The 25,161-nt window shown below is 31.1% G+C and overlaps 1 protein-coding gene across 5 annotated transcripts in view; it reads left to right on the top strand.

Annotated features, from left to right (window-relative positions):
* The window catches only part of LOC143076133 (mediator of RNA polymerase II transcription subunit 15-like), a 294,855-nt gene extending 286,766 nt beyond the window's left edge, over positions 1–8,089 (top strand). For all 5 annotated transcript variants that reach the window (XM_076251796.1, XM_076251794.1, XM_076251793.1 and 2 more), the window contains 3 exons: positions 2,219–2,317; positions 7,225–7,322; positions 7,784–8,089. In XM_076251796.1, coding sequence (XP_076107911.1) covers positions 2,219–2,317; positions 7,225–7,322; positions 7,784–7,822 — 236 coding nt within the window. In that variant the 3' untranslated portion in view covers positions 7,823–8,089. The remainder of the gene's footprint in view (positions 1–2,218; positions 2,318–7,224; positions 7,323–7,783) is intronic.
* Positions 8,090–25,161: the final 17,072 nt, after the last annotated feature.

Genomic DNA, 25,161 nt, shown 5'->3' with positions numbered 1-25,161 from the left:
TGGAGATAATTCTGCCCGGCCGGCCGGCGAATCAGCTTTCCACACTTTTTTTCTTCGTTCTTAAAGATATTGATTTAATATTTGTTATATTGTTTTATCATGACAAGTTATAAATCAAATTCGAATTTTGTTCCATTCTGATGATTGAGTCCAGAGTTATGAACTTATGGTCCATAAAAAAAATCCATATCTAATGTTAGAATACTATGTTAAACCATATTTCTATACAAAGAGAGATAACTAATTTTTTTAAAGAAATTCTTTAATAAATTGTTTGAAAAATTTGTGCCAGTTTGTTTGTTATTTTGTATTAACTATTTTTCTGAATGCTATATATATATATAAAAAATATATTATCAAGTGGCATCCTTTAATTAGATAATAATCTATTTTTATTAAGGTATATATTTCATTACATTACATTGTGTAGATAAAAGTTGTTGACACTATAAATAAGTTACAAATCTATATTAGTTTGTGACAAATGAAAGAAAAAATATTTGGAACTATTAATTATATATTTGATTACAATTTGAAAATAGATATACATTGTATTACATCATATTTAATTTTAGAGAACTATTAATCATATCCAATGTTAAGAGTGTTTTTCACACTTTTTTTCATCATGCTTGAAGATATTGATTGATAATTGGTTTATAGTTTTATGATGACAAGTTCCAGATCAAGTTCAAATTTTTGTTTTGATCTGATAATTTTTTGCATGTTATGGTCCTTGATATTATCAGATTATTACATGCCATTTTTCATATCGCATGTATTATCAGCCCTAGGTTCAATATCAGCCCAAGAGCTGCATGGCTCGAGGGCTAATAATACATAAGATATGAAAAATGACATGTTATGATCTTTTTATCATATGCTTCAACAATGGAGAAAAATAACAGATTCATATATTGATTCTTTTAAGTGGTTCCAAAATATAAGTTAAAAGATTGAAAAGTTCACGGACGTCGGACCCCAGATTTAATATGAAATCTTTCTATCATATGCTTTAATAAAGAAGAAAACTATTTTAATATGACAAAAAGAATAATTCAACAATATTCATAATGAACACTGTTTGGAAAAGTCATCTTTTTTAAAGTAACTTTATAAATTGTGTTTGAAATTTTGTTTTTTTGTTTTTTTTTTGTTTTTTGTTTTTTTTATTATTTTACACAATATACTTTCCAGTATCCAAATAATTGTTTTGTACTCTACTTTGTAAATTATTGTTTTTCACTGAAAACGTAGCATTGAGGAGTATTTTCCAGAATTTGCAGAGTATCACCGGAATGCCATGCAATAACATTACAGAAAGGCATGTGATAACAATCGAAGCATGTGATAAACTTTTCATATCAGCCCGCTAAGCACCAATTCCAAAAATATGGAGTTTACGTTAATTTAATGTTATTATCATACAGTAAAAATCATATGTTATTTAGTCTAAGTATATGATAAAATCAGTTATTCACACTGTTTTCAATCATGCTTAAATATAATGACTTGATATTTACTTTTTGTTTACACCATGACAAGTTATAGAATAAGTTAGCAGTTTGTTCCAGTATAATTTGATTTTTACCCAGTAGGGTACTATGTATTCCCATGCAATACTCTCAGAATGCTTGTTTATTCTAAAAATGTCCTCATTTGGTAAAAAAAGATGATTTCTTCAAATCATCAAAATTGTATGGCCTGCAATGACTGAGTTTTACTGCCAACAAATATGTATTGGGAAATATTGGATACTATTAGATTTACTTCCCTTTGTATGCAAAAATTACAAATTTGTTATAATTTTTTAATTTTTTTTTTAGACATCTATTGAGGTTTAGACTCATGCCTTCTGTTATGAGAGTTTTTATAATCAGAGATACTAAATCTTACCTGAAGGATGAAATTTCCCTGTCTTATTTCCTTAAAGGATGTTTTTCACTCTTTAAACTTTTATTTTTTTTTATTAAAAGCTGGAAATTGACAAAGTATGAGTTCTCTTCTTGACAGTTTGGAGAGAGGAATCATCTTTATTGAGACATCTCTCCTTAAATTAATGGAATTTGAGAGGACCTTTTAAAAATGTTATCCCATAAGCCCTTCTGTCATCTCAAATGTCCAAAAATTAAAAGCTTTTTGAATAGTGTAAAATCAATAGTATAACTACTTTTAATCATTTGACTTCCGGTCATATTTAAATTATTTTTATTTGCAGATGATAAAAATTTACCCAGTGTGCCTCCTATAACTGTGACAGTACCAGAAAACTATCCAGATACAAGTCCTGAATGTGACTCAAAACTTCCTGAATATGGTAAGTGCCTGCCAATTCTAGGTTTTGTTACCTATTCTGACATCAGGTTCTCACTTCTTTTAACTGAGTTTTACTGTGCATATTGCTTTGTGTTTCTTACTATTTTACATTGGCTAGAGGTATAGGGGAGGTTTGAGATCTCACAAAACATATTTAACCCCACCACATGTTTGTGCCTGTCCCAAGTGAGGATCCTCTGGCCTTTGTTAGTCTTGTATGTTTTTTTATTTTAGTTCATTTATATGGTTTAGAGTTTAATATGAAATCCATTTTCTCTGAATAAGTGCACATTTTTATTTAGGGGCCAGCTGAGGCCCACTTCCAGGTGTGGGATTTTCTCTCTGTGTTGAAGACCCATTGTTGGCCTTTGGCTGTTTTCTGCTCTTTAGTCAGTTAGTTATCGCTTTGGTATATTTCCCATTTCCTTTCTCATTTTTATTTGCTTTTAAAAACAAAGGAGATGTGGTATGATAGCCAATGAGACAACAATTCATCAAAAGACATCTAGATTATAATTTGTTCATATCTTGTTGTCTTTCATATTTTTTATTCAAAAAATTATATTGAGTAATGCCCTTTCATATCTCACACTTGTTCATTAGTTTATTTGATCAAGTGAGCTTTTGCCATCATTTTGTGTCCTTGGCCCTACATTAATATCGTTATCTTTAAAAAATCTCTTCACGAAGCAAAATTTCTACTACATAGTACATCTGTCAGTCTGTCATATTAAGGTAGTACATAACACTACAGGGAGATAACTCTGTAAAATCAGGTGAATGTTTTAATCATATTATATTGTTAAGAAAATATGAAGCTTCTCAATAATCAAAATCAGTGTTTGTCAAACTGCTATATATCCAACCATTTTTTCCCAATAATGTGTCTGGTTCAATTTTTTAGAAATTTTGATATTTTTGTAAAAGTAAATATTTTTTTCAAAATTTTACAAAAATTAAATGAGCAGAATTAATTCAAGTCAAGATACTTGGTACCACGTTAAACTTTTTAAAAAATCTTTACTTCTAACAACTGAGCCAAATATTATCAAACTTTATCAGAAAGTTCTTAAAGGAAAAAAATTGAAAACAACATGTTTTATAATTTGTTGCGTCCAAAGCGCTTTTCTGGATTTACATTCATCAGGAACGCTCAAAGCCAAACATTTGAAATCCGAAGATGTATATGTACCAAAAATTGTTTGAAGAGCTTTATGTCAAAAATACCTAAATAAATAGCCAAATTCATCTAAAGCCAACTTTACCTGAGGGAGTTGAAACCTTAGTTTCATAATAATTTCAAAATTTATAAACAGAAAATTTTAGTAAAGTTTGTTATAGCATGTCAGGAATTTAGTCTAATAATTGTATCAGGTGTGTGATCCATAATAACAAACAGGGCAGCTGTTGCTTTAAATAGAACACTAGTGGTAGAATGACATTTTTGGCTTATTGCAACCGAAATCATTTTAAAATAATCACCTCATCGTTATGAGCTATTTTTATTTTTTTGAATACTGTTTACCAAAAAAACAAGTTTGTCTAAATATTCCATATTGGCCAGGTGAGGATTTCAGGCATCTGTGAGCCTCTAGTTTATACAGTAGTTTTAATAACTTTGTGATTTGTAGGTATCATAATGGGCTGTAATTTGTTTACAAAATTTGTTATTTTCTTACCCTCACATTTTACATTTTCCACACTTGACCATTTATCTTATATTCTGGCAATTGTTTCCACAATAGTGTACCATTGTCCTAAACAGTTGCCAAAGACTTAATTTGTTTCAAATAGCAAATTGAACAATTTCCAGGAATCCAATTTGTGAAACTGTGCTTCATTTATAAATATTTGCTGCTTATGTAAGCAGACTGAAAGATTTACTTAAATTTTGTTGATCAATTTATTTAAAATTGGCAGATGATAGACTGTTTATATAGAAGTTTATTTGTGAACAGTAACAATAACATATCAGGTTGTAAGGGAGCAGGAGGTGCAGACAGAAACATGCTACATTCTATTTATAGAAGCTTTCTGGATAAATGTTCTCTTGTTCAAGTTTATTTGTTAACATTACAAGGGTGCTGGTGCAGATATGTTTGTTATTCTATAACAGCTAATGCAATTAGTACTTATAACAGAAATTATATCAAATTGCAGCTTCCTGAAGGAAAGTATTATAATTTGATGCCAAATGTATAGTGAAATTATCCAGAAGAAAAGTTTTTTCTTTGCCTGAAACTCATCACTTGGATCGTTAGAATGATAAGTTGTACTTAAAAGATTTTTCCAAGATTTTTACTTCTTACTTATTTGAAGGGAAAATTAATACAAAATTTTTGACATTGTCTCTCCAATCCTGCACATTTAATTCAAACCGAAAATATTTTACAGTGAATCCTCCACAAACTAAAAGATAAGTCACCCAAATCAGATACACAAAAAATGTGCACTTATTACCTGTCCTTGGGGTTAAGCTTGGTAACAGTTTTAATTACTATTCCTGAAAAATTGCACTGTATGTCTGGGTAATTATCAGTTGTAGAAGTGAAGCAGTTGTTTTTCAGATAGGTTTAAAGAAATAGTCATATGTACACAATTTATTAAATCATACATTCTTAATTTTAAAGAAGATCATGAATGTTGCAATATTTATTCCTCAAATGAGTGCCAGACAGACACAAACTTGATTTGACATTGACTAATTGAATTCCTCAGGTGATAATTATCCAGTATTCAGGGTTAAGATGTATTTGTCACTTGGTTTTAGCAGATTTATTTATTTAAACCACTAGTTTGCATGAAAAGAAATTGATGGAATAAAAATCTATTTGGTTTAGTGTTACTTGATAGTAAACAATATTACATTTTCCTTGCAAACATTTGTTTGAAAATTTGCATTGCAATTCCTTTTGTAATTATCTTAGATTACAATATTGCATACTTATTTAATATAAAAGATAGAAGAAAAATCAGATTTCTTCAAAAAATTTCCATATTCTTTAGTTATAGACATTTAGCAAGGCTTTTTTAATACTACAGATTAAAATAAATATTGTTAAAAAAATTGTGTGAAATTTGTTATCTGTGTCCGTGTTATAGAGATTCAGCTTTTGAATCACATTAACATGAGGCATTATCTTTTAAACTTTTGCTTAAAAAAAAGAAACTATGATTGGTCAAGTTTTTGGCCATCACCTAAAACTTTTAAAGAACACCTCAGAGTTAAATTTATTTCATCTTTTGACCTATAAAGTGATCCTGATGGGGTAGCCTTAAACCTATATGTTTACCACTAACAAAAGTTTGAGTTTTTGTCTTGTTGAAAAGAATGACCAAGTTTGAAATCCTTTTATATTTTTTTTTGTACATTTAACAGGCTATTATTTGAACTTGGAATTATTTTTAATTATGGAATTTGCTTAATTTCTTGTTCTTGAATTTTTTAATAAATTCCATATTTATTCTGTACTTTAATGTTCTGTTACAAAGAAAATAGCACATTTTTAATAGATAGTACTGTGTCGTGCACAACGTTAACACTATCTAAACAAAATACATTGTATGGAAAGTGTTATGAACTGCACAAAACATAATACCAAATCAACATGGAATTTATTAGAAATTGCTAGCACAAGAAATTATCCAAATTCCATAATTAAAAATAATTAAAAGTTCAAATAATAGCTTGTTATTTATAACTAACAGTACACACAGCATATTTGATATGTATTTTTTGAATGCAGTAATTGGACAACTTTTTTTTATTCTTAGTATCAGAAAGAAACATGCTTATTTTACTTATATATACAAGTTTACTGCATAACATGTTAGATCTGTCTTTGAATAGTTTGGCAGTTGTTCCCAAGATGATGCTAAAAATGATAACTTGGGCAATTAATAGTTAATAAGTTAAACACTTAATGTGATGTAAGTAACAGACAGTTGTCACTGGTGATTAAGTTTGCATGATTTATTAGATACTCTCATAACTAGGAACAAAGAAAGATAAAAAAAAATGTACCCAAAAGACTTCTAGAGGTCATCAATGGACAAAATATCAATTTTAATCAAAAGTTGTGAATAGATTAAACAGAGACTAATGATCGAAAGATTAACCATTAACATTCAAGTCATTTTAGTTATAGATAATTAATAAATGATAAGTTCCGTCCTTGCTTGAAATAGGGACTGTTTCTCAGATCCTATTAACAACAGGTCAACTATTATATTTGATGTACAGAATAAATGTTGGAAGGTTCAACTGACATAGGAGTAGAATGCACCTGTCTTGTGAGATGTTCAAACTCACAACCACAGTGTTGACTGGATAAACCACTCAGCTACTATCTTTAGTTCCCCTTTTCCTATTGTAGCTAATGTAATAAAGGGGAACAAGGTGTCAGTATTTCATGAATTAAATATTTGTGTAATTCAAATTAAATTGAAAATATGCACATTGTAACATTTATTCGTGTCTTTCAATCCCATCATAGCACACAGCTACTAAATTTTAGTGTTGATTTCTGCATTATTTAATAGAATCAAGGACATTTAGCATTGTTGGCACACCATCAGTACATTCAAGTTAATGTTTCCAAAGATGACGTGCATTGGGAATTCTGATGGCCTGGTATTTATTTAAATGTTATCTGAGAATAGTGGTAGAAACATTCCTCTAATTCTCATGGCCATATCATTTACCTGTTCCTAATCAATATAATTATGATGTAACATTTGTTATATAATAAAGCTGTTTTATTGGATCATTATCATTATAACAATTTATGTATGACATCACAATCCTGCATCAAATGCACATTGATTCAAACAACTGCAGCCATAAAACAAAAAACTAAGTATGTTTTAATTTACAGTAATAAATTGAGCTATTTTATTTTTTTTTAGAAACAAATGCTTTCCTGAAATCAGTTCATCAATCCATGTCTGTTTTATTACTGAGAATGCCAAACAGATACACATTTACAGAGCTGCTTGATAAATGGGTAATGTATATGACTTCATTTTTAGATTGTGAGTAAAACTTAATGAAACAGTGAAATATGTCTAAGCCTACCTTTTTTTCAATGATGTCTCAGATATTTTTATTGAAGATATGAAAATTTAGACAATGACTTACAAGTACTTATTGGATATAATTTTAAACAAAACAATATTCTGAATAAAGGAAAAAACTGAAAATGACAGCTTCTATCACTGATTTGAAACTTGACTTATGACAGACTCAAAAACAAGGCAAGATTTTAACAATTTTTACCTCTAATATTGGTCAATAGTAGAACAAATGTTAAAAATTTTCATTTAACATTGCTCAACAAAGACAGCAAATTAAAACACCACCAATATTTTGAAAATAACATAGACATTTATATATGCTATGAAGCAAATCATTATAATAACATTGACTGTCTCACAATAATGAATGTATGATTGATTGTATTTTTAGGAAATGAGTGTAAGGAAAGCTTGTGCTGCCTCAGTTTGAACTTGCTATGCTGGTATCTGATGGTGACATAATTGTACTGGGAACCAGGTTCATTCCTGGCAGAAGGTTATTCCAGAACATGAAACTACTTAAATAACTTTGTGTTGTTCTGAATATGACATATGGAAGACATGATTTGATCAGGAGACTTCTGATTGTGACATATGGAAGAAATGATTTGATTCAGGAGATTTTGCTTGACAAATTGAAATAGACAAAGCTGTTATATAGCTATATATTTTGTATAATAAAATCAAATGAAAATGGTTTGAAATCTTTCATCAATGATAATCTCATTATTTATTATAATTTGTGAAAAAGAAATATCAATGTATCAGTTCAAGTTGTACTAAAGTTTATTTATGTGGCTCCTGTCAGATATCAGTTACAAACTTGACCACCATGGTCAAAATATGCTATTGTTGCCAGCTGAAAAAGATCATCTTTATAAACACACTCATTCAATTAAAATATGACAAAAGGGTCTTATACAAAAAATCTATATAAAGACCCAAATTATATAGGACATAAAATAGAGGAAAGACAAACATGCAATTGTAAGTCACTTACACATTTTTATACGACCGCAAAAATTGAAAATTTTTTGGTCGTATATTGGTATCACGTTAGCGCCAGCGTCGTCGTTGTCGTCATTGTCCGAATACTTTTGGTTTTCGCACTATAACTTTAGTTTAAGTAAATAGAAATGTATGATATTTAAACACAAGATTTATGACCATAAAAGGAAGGTTGGGATTGATTTTGGAAGTTTTGATTCCAACTGTTTAGGAATTAGGGGCCCAAAAGGGCTCAAATAAGCATTTTCTAGGTTTTCGCACTATAAAAACTTTAGTTAAAGTAAATAGAAATCAATGATATTTTGACACAAAGTTTATGACAACAAAAGGAAAGTTGGGATTGATTTTGGGTGTTTTGGTTCCAACTGTTTAGGAATTAGGTGCCAAAAAGGGCCCAAATAAGCATTTTTCTTTTTTTCCAACCATAACTTTAGTATAAGTAAATAGAAATTTATGAAATTGAAACACAAGGTTTATGACCACAAAAGGAAGGTTGGGATTGATTTTGGGAGTTTTGGTCCCAACAGTTTAGGAATAAGGGCCCAAAGGGTCCAAAATTAAACTTTGTTTGATTTCATCAAAATTGAATAATTGGGGTTCTTTGATATGCCAAATCTAACTGTGTATGTAGATTCTTAATTTTTGGTTCCGTTTTCAAATTGGTCTACATTAAAGTCCAAAGGGTCCAAAAAATTTTAATTTGTGGGCTTTTTTGATATGCTGAATCTAAACATGTACATAGATTTTTGATTAGGGGCCCAGTTTTCAAGTTGGTCCAAATCAGGATCCAAAATTATTATATTAAGTATTGTGCAATAGCAAGAAATTTTCAATTGCACAGTATTCAGCAATAGCAAGAAATCTTCAATTGCACAGTATTGTGCAATAGCAAGAAATTTTCAATTGTGCAGTATTGCACAATAGCAAGAAATCTTCAATTGCACAGTATTGTGCAATAGCAAGTATTTTCAATTGCACAGTATTGTGCAATAGCAAGAAATATCTTATTGCACAATATTACGCAATAGCAAGAAATTTTCAATTGGAGTTATCTTTCTTTGTCCAGAATAGTAGTTGAATCAACTTAAATCATTGTGTTACACTATAAACAATGTATATTCTCTTTTACTACCAACTGATAAATTAAAACAATCTTTACCATTCAGTGATAACAAGCACTTTTTTTACATTTTAATATTTTATGATGTATTTAAGGGCTATTCCAGAAAAAAAATGTATGGGGGGTTGGAAGACAGTTTTTGTCAGCACCTGCCACCCAGACAATTGTAATTGAGAATTATATTGCATTATAGTGTGGAAAGTTGCTCTGATACCCATCACCCATGTATTATTAATATAATGTGCCTTCCAACCCCCCCCCCTCCCAAACATTTTTTTCTGGAATAGCCCAAAATGAGTAGTTATTGTTGCAAACTCCATTAGAAATTTGAATTGAGATCTTTTTTGGAATAAGGGAAAGAGGGATGTGAAAAAAAATTGGGGGGGGGGGGTTCAATTTTTCTCATTTCAGATTTCATAAATAAAAAGAAAATTTCTTCAAACATTTTTTTGAGAGGATAAATATTTAACAGCATAGTGAATTGCTCAAAGGCAAAAACAAATTTTAAGTTCATTAGACCACATTCATTCTGTGTCAGAAACCTAGGCTGTGTCAACTATTTAATCACAATACAAATTTAGAGCTGAATCCAGCTTGAATGTTGTGTCCATACTTGCCCCAACCGTTCAGGGTTCAACCTCTGTGGTCGTATAAAGCTGCGCCCTGTGGAGCATCTGGTTTTTTATATCAACACATATTATGTTATTGGGATGTCTGTTTTGTTGTTTGAAGACATTTGTTTCAAGGACCAACCAAGTTGTATCAAGCTGCGACCCACTGAATATTTTATTGTTCCTTGCTACCATTAGACTAACAATGATTATCACAGCCGTTAGGAATTTGTTGAAAAACATTATTTTAGAACACTGTAGCAACCTGAAACAGAGTTGAACCAAAATATTACATATCTTGTCTTGTTTCTTTGGTTCTGTTTGACATTAAAAATTGCATACAGTAGTGAATAGATTTAAAATTAAGGCTGAGCATATTTAAGACCAATTACAATGTTGCAGGACGGTCTGAGATTATCATTTTACCTCTTTGATATCCTTTAAGCCAATATCTGAACTTGGCTAAAACCTCATACAACAGAAAGGTTAGACATGTGGTACATTCAGAGAGAGCTACTGTAATGCTGATTAATCAACTTACTTGTTTCTGTATTGTTATGGTTTATCCTTATCATTACATCTGGGTGTTCCTGATGGTTTCTATACAATCAATAACTTAATTGTTTTATTTATTACAAGGCAACAATTCATTTTTATGAGTAGTTGGTTTGAATTACATATAGATACATTTTACATCTCCAGAGTTGTGTCCCTAAAATGCATCTGAAGTTTTCCTTTTTAACTGCTTAGCAAATGGCAGAATTTTGTTAAGCAGGTCTAGTATGCGCTCAAATTGGTCTGTATTTCTGTTTGTCAATCCATCTGTTCACAAAAAAATTGTCAAAGTGTTCTAGGCTTCTATGAAAGGATTGATTTAATGTGTGGTCATCAGCTTCATAATAATGAGTTGAAGTGTCTATCAATATTTACATCTACAGTTTATCCAATAGTTCTACAACCATACACTTTTTTAATTTGAATTCTGGAACTTTTTGGGTTCTTCCATATGCTGAATCTTACTCAACCTTGTATTGAAATTTTTAATTTTTGGTCCCATTATTAAATTTGTCCACATCAAGGTTCAGACAACAATTCTTCTTGTTCTTTGATATGCTGAATATAAATATGTATTTTGATCTTTTATATTGGGCATATTTGGTTTGGTAAACGGACAGAAAGTAACAGGACAAAAAGTCAAATCAAATATGTCTCTCGAGATACAGAACGTGTATAGCGTTTAGTCACAATTGTCACATGTTAATGGATATAATATTAAAAAGAAAAATTTTATTGCCTTTAGTACAAGGAAATTTCTGTCAAAGTTTTCTTGGCTTCTATGAATTTAAAATGATTTAATATTTGGTCTGCAGCCTTGTCATGTTTATTTACATTACTCAGCATTTTTTGCATCTGCAACCTTGTACCAGTCATATTTCCGTCAACGTTTTTGGCTTTTACACAAGGGAATGATTTGATATTTTGTCTGCAGATTTATAATAATGAGTTGAAGTAAGTAAGCAATTTTTAAATCTGTCGTGTAGCCACTACCTGTTTGCCATTAGTTAATAGTTTGTAAATGATTTTATATTTGGTCTGCAGCTGGATGTTAATTTGAAGCGAGCAAGCACTTTTTACCTTTTAGTTGTAGAAACATCCTGATGGCAATTGATTGAAGCTAGATAGCCAAACACACATGTACTGACCTGCAGCTTGAAAATGTTGAGATGTATTAATGACTTAACTTACTTACATCTGCCCTGTTAGCAAAATTGTATCACACTCATTGTACAGGGAAACGTTTCAGAAAGTTTTCTTGGCTTCTATGATAGGGAATGATTTAATATTTGGTCTGCCGCTTGATATTGTTGAGTTGTAACAACTAAACAAATTTTACATCTGCCGTGAATAGTTTCGTCTAAATAAGTCTCACCAGTGACGCTCAGATCAAAATATTTAGAAAGCCGAACAAGTTGAAAGTTGAAGACCCAAAATTTAAAAAAGTGTCAAATTAGTCTTAGGTAACCTATACTTGGATTAAGAAAATCCTTAGTATTTTGGAAGAATTCATACTTTTGCAAACAATAAATTTGTAAAAATGACCATAGATTAATATTAATTTAAACACAAAAGTGCCTATTACTGGGCTTGTGTAACCGTCGGGGAGAAAACATCCACCAGCAGTGTCATCTATTCAGTGATGTAATTAGTTATAAAAGGTACAAGCCTTATAATTTGATACACCAGACGGGTATTCGTCTTCACAAGACTCACCAGTGACGCACAGATCAAAATAGTTAGAAATTCCAAAAAGTTGTGCCAAATACGGCCAAGTTAATCCTCTTTATGTTTGCAAAAAGTTTGAAGTTTTACAACCATACACTCAGTATTCTAGGAATATTTACGCCAATATTTTCTATGAAATATATGGTCTGCAGCTTAACGATGTTGAGGTGAAGTAAGTTATTAATTTATACCTTCTGTTTGTCGATAGTTCGAATTTTTATGAGTCATTGTACGATGAAAATTACCGTTTAAGTTTTCTTTGCTGCCATTAAGGGGAATGATTCGATATTATGTCTGTATTTGAAAAGTGTTGAGTTATAAAGACTAACCCTTTTTAGCTCACCTGGCCCAAAGGGCCAAGTGAGCTTTTCTCATCACTTGGCGTCCGACGTCCGTCGTCGTCGTCGTCGTCCTCGTCGTCCGTCGTCGTTAACTTTTACAAAAGTCTTCTCCTCTGAAACGACTGGGCCAAATTAAACTAAACTTGGCCACAATCATCATTGGGGTATCTAGTTTAAAAAATGTGTGGCGTGACCCGGTCAACCAACCAAGATGGCCGCCATGGCTAAAAATAGAACATAGGGGTAAAATGCAGTTTTTGGCTTATAACTCAAAAACCAAAGGGTAAAATTGTTTATCAGGTCAAGATCTATCTGCCCTGAAATTTTCAGATCAATCGGACAACCCGTTGATAGGTTGCTGCCCCTGAATTAGTAATTTTAAGGAAATTTTACTGTTTCTGGTTATTATCTTGAATATTATTATAGATAGAGATAAACTGTAAACAGCAATAATGTTCAGCAAAGTAAGATTTCCAAATAAGTCAACATGACCGAAATGGTCAGTTAACCGCTTTAGGAGTTATTGCCCTTTATAGTCAATTTTTAACCATTTTTCGTAAATCTTAGTAATCTTTTACAAAACTCTTCTCCTCTGATACTACTTGGCCAAATTAATCCAAACTTGGCCACAATCATCTTTGGGGTATCTAGTTTAAAAAATGTGTCCGGTGACCCGGCCATCCTACCAAGATGGCCGTCATGGCTAAAAATAGAACATAGGGGTAAAATGCAATTTTTGGCTTATAACTCAAAAACCAAAGCATTTAGAGCAAATCTGACATAGGGAAAAATTGTTTATCAAGTCAAGATCTATCTGCCCTGAAATTCTCAGATGAATCGGACAACCCGTTGTTGGGTTGCTGCCCCTAAATTGGTAATTTTAAGGAAATTTTACTGTTTTGGGTTATTATCTTGAATATTATTATAGATAGAGATAAACTTTAAACAGCAATAATGTACAGCAAAGTAAGATTTACAAATAAGTCAACATGACTGAAATGGTCAATTGACCCCCTAAGGAGTTATTGTCCTTTATAGTCAATTTTTAACAATTTTTATAAAATTTGTAAATTTTTACTAATATTTTCCACTGAAACTACTGGGCAAAGTTCATTATAGATAGAGATAACTGTAAGCAGCAAGAATGTTCAGTAAAGTAAGACGTACAAACACATCACCATCACCAAAATACAATTTTGTCATGAATCCATCTGCTTCCTTTGTTTAATATTCACATAGACCAAGGTGAGCGACACAGGCTCTTTAGGGCCTCTAGTTTTTAAATCTGCCTGTTTGCCGATAGATTAATATTTTACAACGCTCATTGTACAAGGTCACTTTTCGTTAATGGTTTCTCTTTTTTGAAAGGATATGATTTAATATTTGGTCTGTAGTCTCATTATTGAGTTGATAATTTTGAGCTGAAGCGAGTAAAGAAATTTAACATCTGCAGTGTGGCTATTTCCTGTTTGCCGATAGTTTGACGTTTGACAACACAATTTGTTAATTTCTCGTAGTTTTCTTGTATCTTATATGAAAGAGAACCATTTAGTATTTATTCTGCAGTTTGCCAAAATATACGATCTGCAGTTTGAGTTGAAGTAAGAATGCAGTGTAGCCACTTTCTGTCTACCTATAGTTAAGATTTACAACACACAATTTCCAAGAAAAATTTCTGTAAAAAATGAAAAGTTCCAACAGTAGAATATTTTCACTCGTTGTTAAGAAGGCTTTTATTTGTCTTCAAATCTATTCTTATTTTACTCTTATTTTATTTTTGATGTAGCTTTTCGTTGTTTGTGATATGAAGGAAATAATTTAAGTTTGTTTTCATGGGTTTTATTTTGTTATTTTTGTAGCGAATATTTTATGAGAGTAATTGTCATCCTTTTTCGATAAGATTTGATGTTGCTATTACGGTTAACATGAAACAAAGGAACAAATAAATTATAACACTTTTAAGTGGTGCAACGTATGACATCATTATATACTGTAATTTTCCGACTTTGGATATACGCTAAATTATTTTACCCATTTGGCGTAAAGATCACGTCTCGTAATATCTTCCAATCAGGTAGTAAGAAGCATTCACGCACTGACTGTCCATCGTTTAATTCGAAATATCGTCTCCTAGGAGACGATAATCAATTTTGTTATTTTACCCGAACGTTTTAACATCGAAGGGTGATGGGGATTAGAAATATTATCTCATTTATGTTGTCGTCTAACCCATTGCTACTGTAAAAATCTGAAACAACACTTTATACATTTCATGCTTGCAAGGCTGTTGCCTAGATTTACCTCCACGAGGAACGCTTAAAGCCGAATATTTGAAAGCCATTGATGTATCAGAACTAAAACGGTTGAAGGGATATATTCCCTTAAAGTGACCTTTAACATAGCCAAATCCACCTAAAATCAACTTTGTCTGAGGGAGTTGAAACCTTAGTTTCTTAAAAATTTCTAAATTTATAGACAGTTTTTGAAAGGTCGGAGTACCGAAGTATGCTAAATGTGTTCCAAATTAATCGTACATGACAAGAGTTGGTAGATATGTCGATTGTTGTATTTCTTATGGCTTTGTCAAAAACAATTGCATGTTTTGACGCTCAGGTTTCATTTCAAAGACACAGAAAAATGCATTTTAATTTGTTACATGTATATTTGTATATTGTCACAGTTTCCGTAAATTTTGACAAGTATTTTGCGAATGGCTAAAAGAAATCCGTTATAATTAATTTCATTATATATTTTTTTCTATAAGATGGTTGTGCAGAGTTGTTTTTTTTCCAAGCCCATCTAGGTTCGATTCAGACTTCTTGTTAATCTGTGATACAAAGTGTCCAATTTAGTAAAAATGTATTTTTTGTTGATTTGTTGTTTTGTTTCACCAGCCTAGTCGTCCGCCCCTCGGGGTTGACATGAATATTATTTATATGGTTTTTTTTTTTTTAATTAACTGTTTGCAAAAGTATGAAATATTCGAAATACTAATGATTTTCTTTTCCCAGGCATAGTATCTTATCCATATTTGGTACAACTTTTTGGAAATTTAAGTCATTAATGAACTTTTTACTTGTTTTGCTTTCTAACTTTTTTGATCTGAGCGTCACTGATGAGTATTATGTAAACGTTTGGCGTATCAAATTATAAGCCTTCTACCTTTGAGAACTATTTGCTTGTTTTTGGGGGTTTTTTTTACAGTGAATTCCCTCAAAAACAATCATTTAAATTACCAGGGGTCATATCGTTTCTTCTTACATTAACTTTTTGACAAATTTTACCTCAGATAAAGGCAACGGTACTATAGCGCTGTTCAATAGTCATACATTGATTAAGCAAATCCAAATCCGGGTCACAAACTAAAACAAAGTGAAACACATCAACTATAAGTGGAAATCAATGAAACAACAAAAACACTTCACTGCAACAAAAATAAACACCAACATACATAGAAACGGCTCATTGGACATTGATAGCTCTTGTAAATGCAGCATTTATAACACATACTGGCGTGTATCCCGTATGACCATATTTGGAGAATCAGATAGATAATACTTCAGCTACTTAGAAGCCTATTGGGGATATTTTAAATGAAAACAAGAATAAGGACCGACAGTGTGTGAATTAACGGGGAAACATCAAATAGATAAAATTAAATTGCTTTACAAGTGTCGCTGCTTCCAAATGTATTTAAAATACTGCCATACCTTCATACGCTATTACCATGATTAATGTTACCATCATTTCTTGAAGGCAAATGTACAATATTATTCCGATAAGGAAACGAAATATCAACCCATCTATATACTCCACATTGGTTTTTGTGTCAACCCTTTGACAAATCAAAGAAGACTGAGTTGAAAATGATGAAATGAAAACATGGGTTTTGTGGATTTTTATAATTTACAGTATTTATTCCTTTCGTTCAATATGTATACATATCTTCTTTATTTAATTGTACAAACAGGAAATAAACTCATCACAGATATCAGGATTGAAAATTTATATTTGTGCCAGACGCGTGTTTCGTCTACAAAACACTCATCAGTGACGCTCAAATCAAAAATGTTAGTCCAAAATAAACTACGAAATTGAAGATTGTTATTCGACTTAATATCTCTTTTCCTCGTCCATAAATTTTGGTAAATCGTCTCTGAAAAACTTGGTTAAATATAAACAATTAGTTATCATTATTTTGCTCTTTTTGGAACTAGTTAACATTGTATATATATAATTATCAAAGGTACCAGGATTATAATTTCATACGCCAGAAGCGCGTTTCGTCTACAAATGACTCATCAGACTACATCAAAATAGTTATAAAGCCAAACAAGTACAAAATTGAAAAGCATTGAGGACCTAAAATTCCAAAAAGTTTTGCCAAATACAGCTAAGGTAATGTATTCCTGGGATAGGAAAACCCTTAGTTTTTCGAAAAATTCACAAAGTTTTGTAACAGAAAATTTATAAAAATGGTCATACAACTGATATATATGTCTGAATAGTAGTCAACGATTTTCCCCACGAGGGCGCTGGATCGTTACGAGTAACGATACATGTACACAATAAATAATTTATATAAACGCCTAAAAAAGTGTACACAACAACTGCAAATACAAAAAAAAGGTAACTATAAATGTACTTATTTATAAATATTTCGGATAACAGATATCCTTCCTCAGTGAGATTCTGTTGTTAAATGAATCATCTTTAAGTCTTCTTAGATTAAACTGTTACAATCTTGAAATTTATACAATAAAAAAGTCCAACCGAACATCAGTTTAGACGCTTGCACCATTCTAAAAATTTATTAAACATGACATAGGTTATATGGCTTATTACAACAGAGAGTTCAAATATATGCTCTAAATACAAATTATAATGTATAATATGAACTAGCACAATTCTAAAACTTTAACGGGAACGACAATTATGATGGTACAAAAATGATTACGTCAATAAAATTACCAAATAGACAGCACCGAACGATCTAAATTTATAAATATTTTAAATTGACAGAGCAAAGTAGCTGTAACAGACTCTGAGTATTTAAACATCGCGAACAAACAGCCGTTAAAATGTATTCAAATTTTAGCAAATTTACCTATACGAAACTGGCAGACATGAACGAATTACCAATGTATGTGGTAAATATGAAATATTACCTCGACATGAGAGGATATGTTTATATTGTCATTCAAATTGTATTGAAAATGAAATGCACTTTCTTCTGGAATGCCCTCTTTACCATAACCTCAGAAGAGATGTGACTGATTATATAAAAAAATACCCCAGTTTAGATAATTCAAACAGAAAAGATCTTTTTTCATGGATAATGATTAATGAAGATAGCAGATTTTTATCAATTTTATGTGCATACCTCAGAAAATCAGAAAAATAGTTAACTTAAATACTCTAAAACATATCAAAATTATCTCCCCTTGACCACTGATTCTTTCCTCATGCATTTGAATTATTATTTTATTATTTTATGTTTCTTTAATCACTCTGTAATGTTTATGTCATGTTGTAATTAATGTTATGCTCTCAATGGGCCCTTTAATTTGGAAAATAAATATATTGTATTGTATTGTAATGTATTGTATACACAGGTTAACTCCACCTTCTGATATTGTTTGCAGATGTCAATCTTAATTACAATGTTTGAGCAAACATTAATACAAACAAAGCAAGCAGGTCAACCAATACATATTGACATGTTCCTTCAAATTGTTGATGCATAATAAAATATCATAGTTGAATAAACAATTTTATTTATTTATTGACACTGATACTTGACACCTCATCCAGAATTCCAAAGATTTTAAATATTTTCCAAATTTTAACTTTTTGGATTTTTTTCTCGCATTTTTCACTACATCACTATTTTGTTTCTATATATCCATAGTATATTCTGTTTAATTTCCCATAATAAACATCCCAAATAAACCGGTGCAGAATCTTTATATACATGTAATTCAGAATCTTGTAAGTTTTTGATCATTCCCATTGTTATATTCAAAATAGATATCCTCACTTTACAAATATTTTGTAATTTTTTATTCATATTTTTACTATATCACTTGATTTTACTATATCTACAGTATACTTTTTCATTTCATTTCCTATTATATATGTCCAAATTAAACAATATCTAATCCAGAATTTTATAATGATTATTTCCAATGTCACATTCACTTAAAACATATCCTCACGTTAGGAATATTTTGGAATATTTTAATCTTTTTTCACTTTACCACTAGATTAGAGTATATCCACTGCATTAATTCAACATTTTATTTCATTTCCAAGACCCCATTTAAATGGTGAATCATCTTTGTAATAGATCCCAAGTTAATAATGAATGTTTTCAAAATCACACTTAAAGCCACAGGTACATGTTGGTTGAACTCACACTATATCTTCTACCTGAATTCCAGTTTTGATTTTTTTTTAAATTTTTAACATAACTAAATCCCATCTTATGAAAATTGAATTCCCTTGAGTGAACACAGCATTTTTTGCACAAAAGTCCTTCTAATATTATAGTAGATTTCAAAGAAAATACACTGCAAGGTATACTCCAAAATTATTTCGAATTTTACATCATCATATGTCAGCCCACAAAACAGGTTGAATGAATTATTTCCTCCTTGATACCTTCATGAAAATAAATTCTTTGAAAAAAAACAAGTCACATTTTAAGAAGCAAAATTGCTATAAAAAGTCTTAGAAGTGAATTCAAATAAAATAAATCCAATATTGTATGCACAATGATACCAATAGATTTCAAACATTGCAAATAATAATCAAAAATAGAAATCTTGAAGGGTCATGTATAGAAATGAACAACATATCCATCTGAAAATTTTAACTGTAAACACCTGAACAGATATTTCTTGTTTCACTGGCAGCTGGACAATACTATGTATGAGGATAAAATTTTAAAGATGCATTTATTATTTAAAAACTGTCTAAATTTTTAAACATATTAACATTTAGTTAATTTTAATCTTTTACTGATTTAGAATTTTAGGTAAAACAATAGATAAATCATATATATTGAGGATTTAGAACAATGAAAACCAAAAATATTTCTTTCCCTTTCAATTTTTGAATAGAATAATCCTAGGTAAAGACATTCTTCAGAAAAAAAGCATACTGTAAGGTTGGAATAGGTGAATAAAAAAACTGTAAAGGTAGAATCAAGGTAGATTTAAATCTAACAATACCAACTGGTAAATTTAAATGTTCCTATCGTATTGTCAATTTCAAAATCAGGTTGAGCTATAGGTAAAGTTTTACAGTAACACCCATAGTCAACTCACTGTAATATATTTTATGATCCAGCTCTGACTTTAATAACCATTCATGAAATATCACGGATATAAAACATTAAAATAAATTTGAAACACTAATATAAAAAAGGAGATGTACGTGAATGATTGTCAATGAGACAACTAATTTTCCACCAGAAGTCATATGACGAAGATATAGTATTTATCTGCACCCATGATATGAAGGTATAATGCTCATATACATCGAAGCCTATATGACCGTAGCCATATTTGACACGTTTCGTTGTCAATACTTCGATTTTTTTATTAGGCCTTCAAGCTGTTTAGATTGGACGAGGCTTGTGTTGACGTAATGTACATCGGTTGTATCAAAGTCGGAAATATTTAATGGTTTCTGATTACCCTTTAACGAACGAACCATTGTTATATATTTTTCATTTGAAAGGTTTGACTGTTAGCTTCATGGTATTTAAATCATGGTCACTTAAGTCAGCCTGGGATCATCAAATATTTTTTCAAAATCCTCAGCTGGTTCCATCAGATTAAATTTTATTCATCTTGCTCTCTTAGATTCAGAGACCAAAGAACGATTTAATGAAAACATTTATATAATCAGGTTCAATCCACCATTTTTTCTACATTTGAAAATGCATGTACCAAGTCAGGAATATGACAGTTGTCTATTAGTTAGATGTGTTTTATCATTTGATTTTGCCATTTGATTAGGGACTTTCCGTTCTGAAATTCCTCGGAGTTCAGTATTTTTGTGATTTTAATTTTTATGTTGTAAACTGCAAACATCCTTTAAAAGGATTATTCATGGATATAAATATATGTATATATATATATCTAGTACATCCTATTCCTGTTTAACCTAGTAAGTTATATTTCAAACGTAAAGTTTACAATATCAATAATGATTTTTAAGATAGACATAAGCAGCAATTATCACATAATTCTAGGATTAATTTCTCAATCATTTCAATTAGTTTAAACATATTTATTTCTAGTGGATTGGGAAACAAGTTTTTCAACTTATATTATGTCCCTTTCCACTTTGCGGGTGTGAGTGCTGCCTTGCTCTAAAAAAGAGGCGAACGATACAAAAGGGACATTAAAACTCATAAGTCGAAAATAAACTGACAATTCCATGACGAAAAAAAGAAAATAAAAACAGACACACAACAACAGTATAAAAAACACGAAGAGTGAGCAAAACGAACCCTTCCCAAAACTGTGGGTGATCAAAGGTGTTCTGGAAGGATAAGCAACTCCTGGTCCACATGTGAAACCCATCGTTTTCGTCTCCGACCGTCGGTGTTAACATGAATATCAATTATGGTGTCATAATATAAATTTCCTGTTAACAAAAGTATGAATTTTTCGAAATACTAAGGATTTTCTTTTCCCAGGCATAGATTACCTTAGCAGTATTAGGCACACTTTTTTGGAATCTTTGGTCCTCAATGCTCTTCAAGTCTGTGTTTGTTTAGCTAAATAATGATCTTGATCTGAGCGTCACTGATGAGTCTTATGTAGACGAAACGCGCGTCTGGCTTATTAAATTATAATTCTGATACCTTTGATAACTCCTTACACCACTGGGTCGATGTCACTGCTGGTGGACGTTTCGTCCCCGATGGTTTCACTAACCCAGTAGTCAACACTGTGTTGACATGAATATCAATTGTTTTTTTTCATTTTAGAAATTTCCTGTTAAGAAAAGTATGAATTTTTCGGAATACTGCGGATTTTCTTAACCCAGGCATAGATCACCGTAGCAGTACTAGTATTTGGCACAATTTTTTTGGAATGTTTGGTCCTCAATGCTCTTCAACTCTGTACTTGTTTGGTTTAATAACTATTTTGATCTGAGCTCGTAGACGAAACGCGCGTCTGGTGTATTTAATTATAATTATGGTACCTTAGATAAATTTTTACACCATTGGGTCGATGCCACTGCTGGTGGACGTTTCGTCATAACGTTTCTTAAATAGATTTACTTGTCGTTTTTCGTCTTAAGACTTTTGAGTTAAATGTTTCTTTGATATATTTCGCCTCTCTCTTGAAAAATGATCATCCAAACTCAACAAATATGTTTTCGATCAAAACTTCCAGCATTTTGTTTATGTCATTTCCGTTGTATCTGTTGTTGGAATCATTTGGTTTTCACAAAGTAAGATTTTAAATTATCTAAAACAAGGAATTCTCATCTTTGATTCCAATTTTGATTTTTTTAATGAAACGATGTAGTCGATTTTTCCGTTTAGCTTCATGAAAAGTGTAGAGCGTAGACAAATCAAACATTTATTGTGGGAATTAAAATCAATTAATAGTGGAATTTATAATCATTGTCTGGTATGCATGTCTGGTTGTTCTGGTTTGCTTGCATTATTATATTGGCCTGATTCGTTAATCAGATAACGTGTTTGTGCTGAGGTTAGTTTCTCAGTTGCTATGAGTAAAAGATGGACTATGTTTGGTATTTAGTTCAATAATTTTCGTTAGGTTTTCTGTTTAGATGTTGTTAAACCTGTATCTCAAAGACCGTCAAAATAGTATTGAAGAATAACCAATTAAGCAGGCGAAACCTTCGGCTTCTTTATTCTAGCTATTTCAGCCTTGGGCTGATTTCTGATCTTTGGTCGATGTGTTGTCTCTTTTGACATACTACCTATTTTCATACTCAAAATCTCGGAACTACTATACTCTAACTCAACGATTTTACTAGGTTTATGTAGATTTCATACCTGGTTACGCTCTAATTTCGACCACTGTATTATCAAGTTGATCTTATACAGCAATGTCACTAACAGAACAAATGAACATGCATGAGCTGAGTCCAAACTAAATTTTTTAACTTGAATATAAATCAGGTCTTTAGCTTTTGCGTTTGAAGTGTTAAATAATTGTCAGGTCAGGGTCATTTATAGCTTTTTCTGTAATATGGGTTTAATATCGTATTTTTAATTATAGTTACTAGTGGCGTCTACATCATTTGATCAAGGCCGTAGCGCATGTTCATTTAAAGTGAGGCAAATCGCCGAGCGGAGCGAGTCGAATTTTTTTTAGCCTTTTTTATGGGGGGTTCGGGTGCCTGAAACAGGAGAAGCTAGCTTATTTCAGCATTACTATTTGTAATAAAAAACAAAAAAATATAACAGAAATGCGTTATTTTTATTAGCTAGCCTATAAGTAAATATTAAAATAATCTCTGTTGGTCAAACAACTTTCAAATTTTCCTGTGTGTGACCTGTACTATCGAAAAGCTTCAACATAAGTTCTTATGTATATACATGAATATATATTTATGTCCAGTAGCAAGTTATAAGCTTCTTGAAGACGAGAACATTTTATAAATATTTTCAAACAATACCAAAAATATATTTCATACTTTTTTATTAAAGATAAATAAAAATCATGAATTGCCTTATACACCAAAGACTTCCATAGAAAAGGCGCTTCAAGATTTGTTTAAATTAATTATGAATATTTTTTTTAATTTTTGGTCAATGAATTATTTTACCGATTAGCATTTGTTGTTCAGTGAGTTGATATTGTAAACATTGGTAGCTATAGCGTTATCGATTCAAAAATAAACCAAGGAAAGTAATAAGCCAGCATACTTATAGGGGGTGATAAGACTCATGAGTTACCTTTTTCATCTTTTTTTCTCTTTGAAGAACCCGTCTTCAATCAGTTTTGTAACGACGTTAAGATTTGTTTCAATATTTTTATTTTTATTTGTATTCGGAACACTTATTTTTTTTACCGTCACCGCTATGGTAAAAGCTGCAATCGCTGCTGCAGAGTGGACACACTGTATGTAGTGTTCCGGTAGATAATTGGAAACTCGAAACTCGCATATTGATAATGTAAAATACATAATTAAAAAAAAATGACACTTCTAAAGTTTGGTCGTCGTTTCAAAAGTGAGGCATTTGCCTCATTTGCCTCCATTACGCTACGGCCCTGTTGATTTCTGATAGAGAGTTGTCTCTTTGGCAATTATACACATCTTCCAATCAACCACATTTTAAAATCTGAATATAAACACATTGATAATTTTGTGCATTTGTTAATTGAAATTTAGCTTTTATTGAACAATCTTTAATTAAATGGAAATGTATTTATAAACGTTTTACACAAATTCGAACATGCAAAACTGTTGTTTGCTTATTAATAGCAAGATCGGTTCGATTGGTGTATTGAGTGTAATACACGAGTGAATTTATGTGGTTTAAAGTAATTCGAGCCATTGCATTCAAAGTGTACAGTAATAAGTACTTATTTTCTCTTTAACTTATACTTTTGGCAAGTTCTGAACGCGAAGAAATGATTACCATAAAGACACAACCATGAGCGAATACAACAATTATTTCGACAGTGAAATTGGCAGCATTAAGAGGAAACTTAACGAAGACACGAGGAATAAATCAGACAAAGTTGTTAAACAGCTGAAAGCAGATCATTCAGGATTAAGGGTGCAGCCGAGCGTGATGAATATTCCAAAGTCCGTAATATTTGGCATGACATAAAGACAATTCATAAGCGGAACAAATGTATAACAAGTCATCAGCAGGATTGGATACATGAAGAAAAAATACCCGTCAGACAAGCTTGCATAAGATAAGATGCCGGGCATTGCGTACTAGTACAATTATTTGGGTTGGTCCAGGCTAACCCATAAAATGGTGTTCTCCTTTAAACGGTCAACTAAATCTTGTTTTGCATTTTCTGTAAAATTGAGAATGGAAATGGGTAATGTGTGAAAGAGACAAATACCCGACCAAAGAACAGCCGAAGGTCACCAGTGGGTCGGCAATACAGTGAAAAAATCACGCACCTGGAGGTGTGCTTAAGTTGGCCCTAAACAAAAATGTACATTGATGATAGTTTTGCTTATATCTTCCACATTTATCAGTGGATTGATGATGAATGCATCACAGTGCAGATTTTGTGTAAGTGTCTGCGATAAACAACTTTGATATTTGTCATATTCACTGATTCGTATTTTGTTTTACTGATTTGTCTTTGATCTTTTACTTTTATTTACATGTATTTATCAATTATGGGCTTTTTGGATTATGTTTTCGCCTCCCTGT

Source organism: Mytilus galloprovincialis, chromosome 5 (genome assembly GCF_965363235.1).
Source record: "Mytilus galloprovincialis chromosome 5, xbMytGall1.hap1.1, whole genome shotgun sequence".
NCBI classification, from domain to species: domain Eukaryota; kingdom Metazoa; phylum Mollusca; class Bivalvia; order Mytilida; family Mytilidae; genus Mytilus; species Mytilus galloprovincialis.
This window is presented reverse-complemented; position numbering and strand designations above follow the sequence as displayed.